The sequence below is a fragment of the Ochotona princeps genome, chromosome 5 (assembly GCF_030435755.1).
Source record: "Ochotona princeps isolate mOchPri1 chromosome 5, mOchPri1.hap1, whole genome shotgun sequence".
NCBI classification, from domain to species: Eukaryota; Metazoa; Chordata; class Mammalia; order Lagomorpha; family Ochotonidae; genus Ochotona; species Ochotona princeps.
In genome coordinates this window covers 49,561,656-49,576,968 of record NC_080836.1, presented here as the reverse complement: position 1 = coordinate 49,576,968, position 15,313 = coordinate 49,561,656, and the positions used below count along the sequence as shown (strand labels likewise).

Sequence of the window (15,313 nt, the reverse complement as noted above, 5' to 3'; positions counted from 1 at the left end):
GGAGGAGGAGAGACAGAGAGGAAGATCTTCCATCCGATGTTTCACTCCCTAAGTGAGCTGCAACGGGCCGGTACGCGCCGATCTGATGCCAGGACCAGGAACCTCTTCCGGGTCTCCCACGCGGGTGCAGGGTCCCAAAGCATTGGGCCGTCCTCAACTGCTTTCCCAGGCCACAAGCAGGGAGCTGGCTGGGAAGTGGAGCTTCCGGGATTAGAACCGGCGCCCATATGGGATCCCGGGGCGTTCAAGGCGAGGACTTTAGCCGCTAGGCCACGCCGCCGGGCCCTGCTCAAAGCTTTTTTAAATTATAGAAGTTTTAAGCTGAACTAATTGTACGGGAAACCCCTTTGTGCTCAGCATTCAGTTACATTCTTTATTAGCTTGTAATTAATATTACCCACATCTCCTACCCATTTTTTTGAAATAGTTAATCGAATATCCTGTAATTTCATCCATAAATACATCAGAATTACCCCTAAAATATAAGGACTAAAACATAACAATGAAATCATTGTCATTCATAAAAATTAAGCAACTATACTTTAAAATATTTAGAAATGAATTTTTATTTTATTATTTAGGAATTGTTTATTTATTTGGAAGACAGAGAAACGGGGGAGAGACAAAGAGAAAAAGAGAGATAGAAGGAGAGAGAGATCTTCCATCCAGTGTTTACTCTCCATATGGCTGCAACAGACAGGGCTGGGCCAAGTCAAATCCAGGGACCAGGAGCTTGATCCAGGTCTCTCACAATGCAAACTGGAAGCCAGTCAATTGGTCTGTCCTCTGCTGCCTTCCCAGATGCTGTAACAGGAGCTGGATTGGAATTGGAGCACCTAGGACTGAAATAGGTACTCATATAGGATACTCTTATTGCAGGCAGCTGTCTAAAGTGCTTTGCCACAGTGCTGCCCCTTCTAGTCAGCTCTTAACTTGCCCAATTATCTTGCAATTAGATTTTTGCAGTTTGGTTATTAAAATCAAAATCCAAATAAAGTATTTACATTGGAGCTGATATGTCTGTTAAGCCTTTCACCTTGTCAGATTTCCTTTCATTTTGTTCTTGATCTTTTGTAACTGGTTTTTTTGAAACAATCAAACAGTTTCCTACAGTTCGATAATTGCTCGTTGTCTCCCCAGATGTCATTTAATGTGCTCTTCTGTCCCATGTATTTTCTGGAAATGAGTAGGTAAACCAAGGTTTCTCCCTTGACACTAGTGACGTTTGGGGCTGGCTAGTTCTTTCTCATGTGAGCTTGCCTCATGCTTGCAGAATATCTAACAAACATCATGCCTGGCCTGTATACACCAGCAGCATTTCCCAGTTGTGATGACTGAAAATGTCCCTAGATATTTTGAAATGTCATGTGGGAGTAAAATCACCCTTTGTGGCTCCAGTTCTGAAGCAGTAGCATATAGGTAGGGGTACCTGCAAGTCCTTCCTTGGGGGAGGGCAGAGCTGGGGCTGGAGTACCTTGTATGGAGGGTATATAATGTTGTTGTGGGGCACCAGTGCCACATCGTCTGTCTGTTTGGGATGCTAGCAGCAACTGACTGTCATGGCCATGGTGCCCTTGGTCGCAGTGGTATTCATTGATTTTTAAATGCCACTTTAGGCATGCAGCAGTTGTCAGTTGCCATGGATGAGCTATCCCCACGCAATCAAGGTGTCAGTGAGGACTGACCTGTGATCATTTTCATGGGGGCATGACGCTTGGATGCTTCCCCTGTGGTGATGTGTGGGGATTGTTTCTTATGGGCAAACTTGGAATCAGTTTTTGAATGTGTCTGTGAGTCTGTTTCTGAGAAATAAATTTGCCTGTAGGAACTGCTTTTCAGTGGGCACCCAGAAACCACCCAGTCCTAGTAATGTTTGTTTGGAAACTCCAAAGTGGGACTTTACTCTTTTGGAAAGCTTTTCCTTGTAGCCCTTCCTGTGAGCCCAGACCCCTGGGCTCGGAAGAGTCACTAAGCTCTTGGATCTCTAGAATCCAGAGATTGAGCTCCGAGAGAGAGGACCTTGTGTCCTTTCCAGAACACAAAGGATGGTACGTCAGTCTTCACAGGGAGTTGAGGGGAAGGGAAAGGGCACAGAAGGCGTGAGATGGTGAGAGAGGTGAGAATATTAAGCGCCCAACCAAAAGATGGTGTTTTAAACACATTTAATATGGTGTGGCATATTCTTATTGTTTTTTTTATTTGTTCTGTTCATATATTCCTGAAACTTTTCATTATTTTGCTACTAGGGAAACACTTCTGAACATACATACTAAAAGCTGCAAAGTGGGTAAAAGCTCATCCCCCCCTAAGTTATTTTGTTATTCAATGAGAGCATCTGTAAAATGGCACTTGCTATTAAGCTGCTTGTCAATTAATTTTTTAAAAAGGAACAGAGGGATTCAAAACTGCAGTCCATTTTGCCTCTAATGGGATTAGCATCAAGGAAAAACCACTCATGCAGTGTCTAAGATAAACATCAGAACAATGCACAATTATGGGCCATTCAATTAGTATATTGACGTGACTTTCAGTTGCTCAAAAGTAGCATAGGTTTATTATTTTTTTTTTCAGTTAAGGGAAAAAAGCTTAGAATGGTTTCGGTGTGAGTAAAACTATTGCTAATTATCGCTGGTTTGCAGCACTTTTGTTACTTAGGAATGCCAAAGAATGGGTGAAATCCCTGGTACAATGAAGGCTTTCTTGCTGGTAATCATCAGTATTTGGTCTGCCTGCGACTGGGGCTGCTTTGTTCATGATGTTTTATTTCTATTGACTTTCTGTTCTTTAGAATTTAAACATTTTCCTTTCTGTTTCCAACTGCTGAGACTCCAACTGGGCAAACAGTTGGAAGGAATAAAGAAGATGGTTAAAGTCATTCCGTGGACTGCGAGAGCTGGCGAAGAACATGCTGTTCTTCAAACTCAGTTGCACAGTTAAGCTGCCCAATGAGCTTTGCTTTCATCTTCTCTCTACTCGGGGTCAGAAGCGAGCAGTGCAGAGGCTTGCCAAGTCACCCTGTCTCACATATCACATCATGGTTGTACTTTTTTTTTCTTTTTTCTTTTAGCATTCTCATGATTGAGGTAGAATACTTGAAGGGAAGGTAGAAAAGTCTCATTTGTTAAGTCTCTACCATACAAGTTTGTTATAAGCATCTCTCACCTTGAAAAATCTTGAGCAATGGGCCTTTTTCCTAGCAGTGCCAACATCTGTGTTCCATATCAAGCAAGGGGTTGGGTTGTATACTAGCTCCTGCTTCTAGTTTTCTGTGAATGCAGAACCTGGAAGACAGCAGTGATGGTTCAAGCGATTGGGTTCCTGGACCCATGAAAGGGATCTGAGTGAGTTCCTGAGGTTTGCCCTAGGCCCAGATACTGGGGTATTTGAGCTAGTGAAGCAGGGAATAGGGGTTCTTTCCCCCTATTTCTTTCTCTATCTGCTTAATAAAAAGAAAGAACCCTGAGATTCCTTTCAGTTGTTGAATTATTTTTGTGCTCCATTTGACAACAACGTTGCATTAGCATTGTCTTTGAGCTCTGTTTGTATCTTTGTTTTTTTCTTGCATACAGTGATCTTGCCAACTAACTTTCTGAAAACATTCTTGTCAGTGCCGATAGTGACCACCATGTTGTTAAAACTAGTGGATCTTGTTCAGATACCATCTTATCAGTTACTCCCTGCTGTCATTCCATTATTTTAGCATGCTTTAGTTTTGTAATGTTTTCTTTTTGTTATATGATGTTACTGCAATATCTATAATCCTGTTCCCTCAGAGAATACCCTCTGAAGAATTCCCTCTGAAGAAGTTTCTTCAGAGCAGTGATTTTATTTCATTGCTTTCTTTCTTTCTTTCTTTCTTTCTTTGCTTAGTTTCTTTATCCTAGCACACTTATAAGTATGCAATAATTAATTTTGAAGACAACGTTAAATAAAATCATGCTATCGGAATTTCTCCTTCACTGGTGCTTTGGTTGTCTCTTTATTCAGTTTTTTTTAAGGATTTATTTATTTTTATTGAAAAGGCAGATTCACACAGAGAAGGAGAGACACACAGAGAGAAAGCTTTTCCCTCTACTGGTTCACTACCCGAATGGCAATAATGGCTGGAACTGAGCTAATTTGCAGCCAGGAGCCAGGAGCTTCTTCCAGGTCTCACACGTGGGACCCAAAGACCTGGCCATCCTTGCTGCTTTTCCAGTGCATAATCGGGGAGCCGGATAGGAAGTGGCAAATTGGTGCTCATGTGGGATGCCGATACTTTACTCAATGCAATATCTAGAGAGTCGTATTTCAACATATCTATATAAAAGAAGGCAGAATTGTAACTAAGATGAAGGCAGCTCTCTGCATACTGGCTGGTTCCTAGGATACTGACATTCACTTAGCAGTAATTTACTGATGAGTATTCAAGTTGCCTGGGTTCAGAATCCTGCTGGCGAGCTGAGCTGCATCATTTCTGGTGACTAGAAGGTGATCACTCTTATAATCCTGGGGTGCAGATAGTCTTCATACCTCTTTTAATAGAGTTTGACTATTTATTCTCCCCTGGTGGGTCACTGGATATCAATATAGGAGGTATATAGCAATAGGAACCATGTGTTTTGTGACCCTGAGTGAAAACATGTAGTTCCATAGCCTTTTCCGTATAGAACCAGTGTCACTGAATATGGCGCACTTTATAAATATTCATTCACCTGCAAGAAGGCAGCTTACTTCTTCACACTATTCCTTAGAACACTTGAGGTACAGATTTTTTTTATTTCTTTATTTTTGACAATCTTTACATGGTTAATTAGGGCACAAAGATTCAAGGGCTACAGGAAAGTGGGTAAGATTATTATTTCCACATTCTCTGTTTTTCTGTATCTGGGGCGAAGGGGGAGAAAAAGGAGAGGCACAGCTTTCTGTCGTAATGCAGTCACTCCTGTGTTACAGGGGCATGTGTAAGGTTTTTATTCTTTTTCGGGAACTATCTTAGTCATTATCTTTTTGCAGTTTAGAACTCTCTTAGTCATTATCTTTTTGCAGTTTTGATGCTAGCTCTTAGAGACTAGATAGAAATTTGGAATTTAAGATCCAGCCTTTATACTAACAAAGGGGACAGGATAAGAACTAGCTAGATGACAATGTATTTCCCTTTTGGCCCCGATTTCCTGAAAGCTACTCACACCAAATTTGATAGGATTTTTTTCTCTTTCCAAGGTGCTGAATTTCTGCTTCCATTTTATAAATCTGATTAGGTGTCTGAAAGCTACTTTTGAGATAGGCAACCCCTCTGTGCTGTTCTCTTGTGTTTAACTGCAATCCTAGGGCTAGTCCTCAGTAGCTGTCACTTCAGAGACTTGACATTGACAGATGGTGATAATGGGGGAGTGATGCTTGTCCCTGCTACTGTATGTCCTATGTTTTGGTGTTCACTTTTCTGGAAATCTAGTGCACAGTTCCTCTGAGTTCTTAGCTTATGTTAGGTGAAAGTCTTTTGCATAATATGCCATAAGTTTTGGAAACCAGGAGATGGGCAAACTTCTCCAGACTTCTTAAACTGACTGGAAGAAAGGGAAACTCAACCATTCCCCTTAGGTTATTTCTTTCTCTTTTTATGTTCTTAAAAGATTTCTTACTCTTTTCATTTCAATTGATTTCATTCATCTATAATTTTTTTCTACCTCTTCGTACTATTTACTATGAAATTTACAAATGGCAACCCAGAGCTATGTTAGTGGTTAGGAACATGAGTCACGGAATTTGTTTGAATTTGAATTCAGGCTCTCTGGAATACCAGTCATGTGACCCTCAAATTCCTTAACTTCTCTGTGTTTCAGGGTCTTCTTCCATAAAATAGGTGTAATCATAAAATCTGTCTCGTGTGGCTGTTGTAAGAATGAAATGATTTCATGCGTATTGAGTGCTTTGATACATTTCTGGCACATCATGTTCAGTATATGTTATGGATAATCATGGTTCCTAAGTTTGTAAGTAGTGCTTGCAACTAAGTGTTGGCCGCCAATGTAGTAAACATTTTCTAGCAAATCACTGCTAGACTAGATTAACTTGTCTTGGAGCCAGAGTAAGTAACATCAAGTAACTTATCAAGGATTACTTTGGACTTTGAAAAGTCCCAGGTCTCTGGGCTGGGGCTTGTGTCAGCAACCTCTTGTTTTCTTTCCAATCTTGGCTTAAGTCCTTAATCTACCTCTACAGTATCTTCTTTTCCTTTATAATCAGTTTGTTTTCTTTCCTGTGTTCTTTCCGGTCATTTTTTTGCAATTGTAAGAATGCAATGTGTTTACAGTCTTCTTGTCAAGATAATAAAGAATAGTGTCTTTTATTTGTATTTTCTTTTTCAGTAAATGATTTCCATTCTAGGAGGTCCTCAACTCCCATGGAATTTTCTTGCTCTAACCTAAATGATTAACAGAGAAAAAAAATTAAAAAATCTTTTAGCACCAGTTTTTTTTTTATTATTAATTATTTTGCATTATGTTACAGTTTCATAGGCTCTGGGAATCCCCCCCACACGCCCCTCCCCCCTGGTGGCTTCCTCCACCTTGATGCAGTATTACAGTTCAAATTCAATCAAGATTCTTTCCTTGTAAACATATACCAAGTATAAAGTCCAGCTATTTATTGTCCAGATGGGTTGAACAGTCTCTTGGGGAGACCATTTCTGGTCCGTTGTTAGAGCTGGCAGAATATCATCCCATTCAACCAAGAGTCCCGACATAACATCAACAGCAATTTGCAACATTATGGAATTGACATGGTTAGCACCAGTTTTGTCTGTGTTTTGGATACATTTCCAGCTTGGGAGGAATGAACCTGAACATATATTATTTGGAGCTGGGAGAAAATAAAAAGGAAGAACAAGGGTGCAGTGTGAGGAAGAGTGTGCTGACATTTTGTGTCACATAGGTTTTAAAGGGGCATAATCTTTTAATTAAAACCATTAAGAAGGAACAGTTTCCTCTTTTTTTTTTTTTAAGATTAATTTGTTTATTTGATAGTCAGACTTGCAGAGAGGGAGAGACAGAGAAAGAGATCTTCCATCTGCTGGTTCACTCCCCTAATGGCTACAAAGGCTGAGGCAGGGCCACACTGAAGCCAGGGACCAGGAGATTCTTCCAGGTCTCTCCCATGGTTGGCAGGGGACTAATGACTAAGGCTTTCCTTGCTGCTTCTCCTAGACTGATAATGGGGAGCTGGGCTGGAATAGGAGCAAATGGGACACAAACAGGTGCTCTTATAGGATGCTAGCATTGCAAGTGGTGGCTTTATTACCACGCCACAATGCCTTCTCCTCTTTCATATTCTTTTTTTTTTTTTTAAAGATTTATTCATTTTATTACAGCCAGATATACACAGAGGAGGAGAGACAGAGAGGAAGATCTTCCGTCCGATGATTGACTCCCCAAGTGAGCCGCAACGGGCCGGTGCACGCCGATCCGAAGCCGGGAACCTGGAACCTCTTCCAGGTCTCCCACGTGGGTGCAGTGTCCCAATGCATTGGGCCGTCCTCAACTGCTTTCCCAGGCCACAAGCAGGGAGGTGGATGGGAAGTGGAGCTGCCGGGATTAGAACCGGCACCCACATGGGATCCCGGGGCTTTCAAGGCGAGGACTTTAGCCGCTAGACCACGCCGCCGGGCCCTCCTCTTTCATATTCTTGTAAATTGTCCCTTTATATTGCACTTTCTACATACTTAAAATCCTGCCATTTTAACCATGTGGTGTATTTGCTTCATGGGAAGAAGTTCATAAAGTTAGATCAGGTTTGCTGAGCAAACCAAGCTGAAAATAAGATTTTAAACATCTCCCATAAATAAGCTCAAAAATATTTGTGACTTTCTGTTTCCTGGGGGTAGACTGAAACTTTAATTAAGTCGTAAGAGAAGTAAAGTCTGTTTCTTTGTTAGTGTGAGCAACTTTGACCTGTTGCTGTGTGGGTTTCGCCGAGACAGCCACCATTTGCAGATACTTTCTCTGTGTGGCAAAGTCTTGAGGCTCTGCCTGACACTGGTGGTGGGCTTCTAACTCAGTTACTATTGTTCAGAGAAGATTTCAGATGGTGTGCAAGGGTTGAGGGGCATCCTCTGTGGATGGAGACATCTCATCATTATACTTTATGCTCATTCTGAGTGTAGAACTGCTGACCTGGGGCCTCTCTGTATCCTCTCTGAGAACATTGAGCCAACCTTGTCTGTGGCAGGGAGTGAGCCCTGTGAGTAAACTTTCAATTGTGTCAGTGGAGACAGTGCCAAGTCATCCACTGTCAGTTTTATCACACTGGCTCTCATAAAGCAGCCTGGGACTGAACCATTGGTCTGCCCTGTGCGTTCACCCCTCAGAGTCCTATACTTATGATAATGACCTTTAGGGAAGAAGCCACAACGCAAATCCAGATAACTGTTGCTGCAACAGGGAGCTTGTTCCTGGCAAAGGGCTTGGGTTTTTCTAAGACTTTTTCTTCTGCTCGCCTCCGTCAGCTGAATGAGTGGGTGACACGTTGACTCTAGGAGTGACCTGGCACGACGGGGGAACGGATTTGTTAGCCTCATTTGCAGCAGGCCTCTTTTGCAGCTCTTGAAGAGAGAATTAATGTGCAGAGTTGGGTGATTCAAGTGAAGGCACATTTGCTGTGCATTCTGTTTCAATTATGATAAGACAACAGTAACCCTAAGCGACAACTAATTTTATGACTATTAAAAGATAAAATATATAAACATTTAACATTTTAATCATCAGCTTACAAATACCTCCCATTCTAATAGATGATTGATTATACATAACTTTGGCAGTTTAGATACTTAAGGATACTTAACAGATTTGTGTTGAACTTCAGCAGATGAGAAGAATTAGACTTATTCCTTTATTATGTAAAATAGAGAAACATCATTAGGGAGTCCATTTTTCCTAAAGAGTTACCTGTTAGTATGTGGCAGCTTTAACACAGCTTTAGCACAGAGTTCTGTGTGCTGCTTCTCTGAAATATCTCCATGTCTGTAAAACCTAAAAAAAAATGTTTTTTTGGTGTCACTGTTTTTCACTGTTTTTAAATTTTTTAAATAGAAGGGTGGGAGAGGGATACAGATAGATAGATAGATAGAGAGATTTCTTGGTCAGTTCCCAAATGCCTGTAACAACCAGGGCTGTACCAGGCTGAAGTTGAGAACTGAGATCTCAGTCTTGTTCTTCCATGGGAGTGGCAGGAATTCAGGGGCTTGAGCCATCACTTGCTGTCTCCCAGGGTGCACTTTAGCAAGAGACCAGAGTGGAATACAGATAGTGCAGTATGGGAGAGAGGGGCAGCCCAAATTGCATCTTGACCTTGACTCCTCAAATTGATCTCCAAATACAAAACTGAACTCCAGTGTGGGAATGTGCTGTTTGGTGTTTGAAATAGTAGAACCAGGACACAGCTTTTACTGCTTTTTAAAAAGAAAAGCAATAGTTCATAGAAGATATCATACTCCTGAGAAGGTAAATGAAGATTATAAAAAAGCAGACATCCGAAATAGTTTTAATTATTTATCTAACATGTCCACTAGTGATAAATAACTCAATAACAGTGTTGAACATTTCATGAACACTGTAACAGCCTAGCCCTTGCAATATTCCAGAATAATCAAGAGATAATCCTTGTTCTTAGGGATATCATTATATTGTGAGGAGTACAGAACAAGCTTACAGTGAGGTGTTATGAGGGATATGTGTTTCAAGTCTGGAGAAGCACAGAGGAGGGACAAACAGCAAGCCATTTCTGCAAGGGATGTCCTGATTTTCTGCAGTAACCTGGAAAAAAGGGTTAAGCATCAGGTGACCATGAATAGATGGTATGGCATTGATAGTGTGTGCCCATTGAGTACATTTTACTCTTCAAAATGCCTTGCTAGACATTGCCTTCTTAGGTCCATCCACACTGTGGCAGTAGATTATCCAAATGTGCAGATGGGGGAGTGGTGACATAGAAAGTTTCCTTGGCTTGAGTCCCAGCTCCTGAGTGTTCACTTTTGGCTCAGGCCTCCTGACATGTAGGCCCACCTTCTTTCTCTGACTCTAGTGGAAAACATGACCTTCAGTGTGACAGTGCACCAGTTTTCTGAGATGTTCTTTTTGCATTAAAATTGATTCTGTCTCACTTTTCAGCTCTCAACTCAGAAGCCACCTTTTTTAGCTAGACGCCCCTGAGTCACCAAACCCCTCATAGTGTGCAGTCGCACAACTTCCCCCGCTTTCCGCAGAAGCATTTTGTGGTTTGTCACCTGCTATTATTTGATTAAGTTCTGTCTTCCTCATCCAATTGTGATCTTTATGACATCAGAGGTCATGGCTGTGTTATATACTAATAATGTATGTTTAGCTTTAATATCTAGCATGTAGGAGTCACTCAAGAAATGTTAATTGAAGGAACATCTTCTAATTTTCTTTTGCCATTTCCATTCTTTGTAATAGAATACCCAATCTGTGACCAGCTAACCTGTGCCAGTGGAGCCTGCTACAATACAAGTCAGAAGTGTGATGGGAAAATTGATTGCAGGGACTCTTCTGACGAATTCAACTGCAGTAAGTAATGTGAAAGAGTTGTGAGCCGAAACCAGTTGCTTATGCCTTGGAAGGGGTAACCCTGTGTGTCCCTTCTCAAGTCTACATTCAGTGAATTATGGGGGTGGTTTGAAGTCAGCCTTTGGTAGTAGCATTTAAACCATGGAAAGTGGCAAGCACAATCCATGGTATCTTTCAGTTTCTGGAAAACCGATTGTTAAATATTTTACCACCACACTAATGCCTAATAAATCTCCTTGGGATAGAATCTTCTGAGATCAAATGGCTACACTGAATTTGAAATTTTCTCCTCTTTCCCTTTTTAACCTTGTGTTCCAGCCAGCGTGTGTGCACACAATGAGTTTCAATGTGGTGATGGAAATTGCATTCCTCGCTCCTATGTCTGTGACCATGACTTTGATTGTGATGACAACAGTGATGAACGTTCTTGCAGTACGGTGATTTCCTTATGTTGGGTTGTGATGTTAGGAGTGGGTTTTGTTTTTATGGGTTTTCTTCCACCTTCCACAAATAATTCACTTATTTTCAAAGAAAAGAACCATCTTATTTGATCACAGATGGAACCCAAAGGTCATCCAGGAGCAGTGTCATGAGCCCTGTATGTTGTTCGACCTGGACTTCTTGATCTTCAAAGGGTCTTTGTCGTGTTGAAAGATTGCTAACGGACAGTTCTTTCTGTAGGCTATAAGGGAACTGGTATGTTGTATCGCTGACTCTCAGATTACCATGGCTGAGGAATGGTTGTGATAACCTTGATAGTAACTTTGTCATTCCTACCCCTTTCAAGTTGGAAGTTCAGGAAAACTTCCTTGTGGGTTGGGTGCTTTCTAGTGCTTCCAATTTGATCATACTTTTATTTCTATGCTGTTGCCTGTAATGCAAGCATCTCTCTTATTTTTACCACTAATTGATTCTTTTTTTGACTATATAAGATTAGAAGAGTCCATGAGGAAGTTTTATTATTTCTAATGAACTGATGTTTTTGGTAGTAATCTGTATGATTTTTCTTTGCCCCTGTTTTGACTGATAGACATCATTATAGGGTTGTTATATATTTTCAGTATCATCCTGAATTTCTATGAGTCATGCCTAAGTTCTTTTCTGGAATTTGGACCTATTTCAGCACTCTATTAAAGATCATATGGATGGTTGAGGCAGAATCATTTGGTCTCAGACTACAATTATAGTACCTGTGACAAAGTGTGAGCATGACTGAATATTCTGGGTGTCTTGAACTGTGTGTTTCCAGACATCCTGGCGTGTCAGCCCATCTCGGTTCTGCCTCAGCCTGTTGCATACCACCGTCTGCAATCTTGACTACCAGAGACTAGCATCTGAGTTCATTTCCTGGATCCACAGCTGCTGTTACTACCTCTTTCTTTCCCCCTTTCTCCTTTTTCCTTTTTTTTTTTTAATTTCATTTTTTTTGTCATGCTACTTAAGGGTTGAAGCTGAAATAGAAATCTTATTTGCTGGGAGCAAAATATAGACAGTGAGGTGAACACTTTGATTTTTTACTAAGTGATTGGTGAATGTTGTTGCTTTCTTCCAGTTTATCAGACCTGCGGTGGCAACCAATTCACATGCTCTAACGGCAGGTGCATTCATCAACATTGGGTTTGCGATGGACAGGCAGATTGCGATGATCAAGGAGATGAAGAAGGATGTGGTATGGAGGGAAAGAGATTCCAATTTAAATGCTGTCTTCATGTTTTCCAGAACCTGTTTTTCCTTCTTGCCTTTCAAGTCTCAGAATTGGTTGAGATTTAAGAAGTTGTTTAGGGACTTAATGGGTGGTTAAGAAGGAGGTGATGCCATTTTTTTTTCTTTTCTAAAATGATTCTGAATTTAGTTGCAGCACAAATTAAGATATGTATTACAAAGGCAAAATAAATAGTGCAGTCTCTTCTTCTATATCCCACTCTGACATTTTCCATTTTAGATTGCGTATTACTGCTAGGTGTAAGTGGTAGGCTGAGGAAGGAGGCAAAGGAGGGGAAATGTGATTTGTCTCAGGCCTTACAACTTCTCAAATTGTGTTTGAACCATGGTTGCAATTATATTCAGTTTTTGTTTTGTTTTTGCAAATTATAATTTCAAAATTAATCACTAGCTTCCCTTCTTGTATTGAGAGAGAGGCCACACAAGGGACACACCGAACGGAATTAGGGATTGGCCAGTACAGTTGCTACTCAGGGAGGAGTGACAAGGATGAAGTACAGCCATACCTCCCACGGTTCAGGGGTTCCTAACACTCAGTGGAAGATGAAGTGCCTTCCCTGTTTCAGGTCCAGATATAATACACAGGGTGCTGCTTTTTCTGGGAAAAAGCACCAGTTTGCTTCATGTTTCACTGTTCCAGGAAGTAGTCTGCCTACATTTGAATAGTGTCTTTTCCTGTGGTGTCAACATTTAGTTAAATAAATAAAGCAAATCAAATAACTCCGAAACTTGGCAATCTTGGAGGAATGTTCCTGGATGGGCCCTGGGTTCTGTTAGTTAGAATGGGGGTATCTGACTCTTCTCCTCAGTAGTTTAGAAATCTAGTTGACAATTCAGACCCTTATGTGATTCTCTTACCACACCTTGCTGGGGCTGCCTTCCCCAGAGAGAGTGAAACTTAAATAATTCCATCTTGCCACTCATTAGACTGTTAGCAACAGACTAGTGAAACAGAAACTTCGAGTTTGCTGTCAAATACAGGTTGTTTGGAGAGTTCTGTTGGCCACCTTAAACATGGATTTAAGGAGTGTTGACTCCACTTGTCATGTAGTCTGCAGCAACCAACGCCTCTCTCTTTTTCCCCCACAGATGGCAGTCATCCTAAATGTTACCCAAGACAGTGGGCTTGCCCCCGATCTGGAAAATGCATCCCGATTAGTAAAGTTTGTGATGGAATTTTAGATTGCCCAGGAGGAGAAGATGAAAACAGTACCACTGCTGGAAGATCTTGTAGTAAGTATGGAATTTTTTCTAGGCAGATTTCTGATAAAGAAGGTGCTGTTCTAGACCAGATTCTCCAGTGTGCACTCTATCAACAGTGCTTTGCATTGCAAGCTACTCTAAGCCTTTGTGGCTTAAGCCAGCAAGCAACTACTAGTTTTTACAATTCTGTGGGTTGGCTAGAGAATTTTTTTCTGGCCTGGACCAACTCACTGATTTTGCAATGAAAGTTTGGGCTATCCCAGGTTTGTTTGTTTATATGATTTTGGAAAGAACAAACACCCTTCTTAAGTACTTGAAGCTCTGCTCGTGTAGTGTTTGCTAATGTCTTAACCATAGCATGTGACTTGACCAAGCATGGAATAGATTGAAGAAATCAGTTACATCTCTTGATGGGTGGAGCTTACAAAGATACCTAGCTTCCACAGAAGAGGATCTGTTTTCATACCCATTGTGATGACTGTAAGAGTATACTGAACATTTTGTTTCTTGGATTATACTACCCGAGAAAGGCTTTGTCTGGCTATTCAGAAAATAAAACCCTACAACAAAGAAACTCAAGCTTATGTTTCCTGGGCTATGTGCTTTTAGTTATTTTCTAACAGTAAGATAGAATTGGCCATACTTGATGTTGTTGTACAATGTCTTGTGTGTGTGTGGAATATTTTTCTACCATTATACCATTGGTTTAGTGGACAGCTTTCTGTTTTGCAACAGAATGCAATTTATGATCCTGTCGAGTGTATAGTGTCTAAGTTTATAGTTATATAATAAGGGTTGTCTTCTTTTTCCTGATAAAACATGTAATATGGAAATATGCAGCGACTTCTATAGCATTTTCTCCTAATTTCATTTGAGAGTCCTTTTAAAATAAAATGTAAGAAGAGACATACAGTCATTGCACAACAGCCAGAAAATAAAAATTAGCAGAAAGAAGAAAGTAGTCACCTACAATCCCATCATTTGGAGTTAACCACACAGTTAAACCTTTTTAAGGGCGTATTCTTAATCCAGTCACTTGCATGTTCTTTGGTCTTTTCACTATAAACACAGAAATAGGCATATGACCAAATTTTTCTCGAAACAGCTTGTAAAACGAGTATCAGTTGAGTTTTCATCACATAAGATTATGATGAATTTTGAATGGTGACAGGTTTTTCAGTACCTCTATATTATGCTTACAAAAGAACTAGCAGGTGTTACTGTAGGTCATCATTCACATAATTAAATGATTTTTTTTCCTTGTTTAGGTATGACCATGTGTCCTACCTTGAACTGTGAGTTCCAGTGCCACCAGACACCTTACGGAGGCAGCTGTTTTTGTCCCCCAGCTACTATCATCAACCACAATGACAACCGTACCTGTGTTGGTAAGTGTCAGGTGGGCGTGGGTAGTCTTTCTTCAGTGTACTCAGAGGTTCTGTTATCTCAGACATCTGGGAGTTTGCTGTGAGCAAGAGTGGTGTCATGACAAAGAGTCACACAGTCCTCACAAAAACCCTGGAAAGTAGCAACATTTCACTCCAAGAGGCGTTTAGGAGCTGCTCAAGGCAAAAGAGTGGTTTGGGGATGACACCTGTTAATTTTCTGATGATGGATGTCTGGCACCTACTTTTGCTTTTTTTGCTATGTATTTGGAAGCAGGGGTGAGATGGGTTTACTGGTATTTAATTTCTGAATTACTCCTCCAAGTGTTTGGTAGAAAGCTGCTGCCCGGAGCCCATCAAGGATTTCCCCACTCTGCTCTCCAGTCCCTTGCTGAGATGGACAGGTATGCCCAGGATCCAGCAACTAAAGCATTGGCACCCGAC

At 40.9% G+C, this 15,313-nt stretch overlaps 1 protein-coding gene across 1 annotated transcript in view; it reads left to right on the top strand.

Moving 5' to 3' along the window:
- Positions 1-15,313, top strand: part of LRP2 (LDL receptor related protein 2) — a 204,196-nt gene that overhangs the window by 54,411 nt on the left and 134,472 nt on the right. The window contains exons 5-9 of the mRNA XM_058664591.1: positions 10,449-10,559; positions 10,878-10,991; positions 12,112-12,228; positions 13,371-13,514; positions 14,753-14,872. Coding sequence (XP_058520574.1) covers positions 10,449-10,559; positions 10,878-10,991; positions 12,112-12,228; positions 13,371-13,514; positions 14,753-14,872 — 606 coding nt within the window. The remainder of the gene's footprint in view (positions 1-10,448; positions 10,560-10,877; positions 10,992-12,111; positions 12,229-13,370; positions 13,515-14,752; positions 14,873-15,313) is intronic.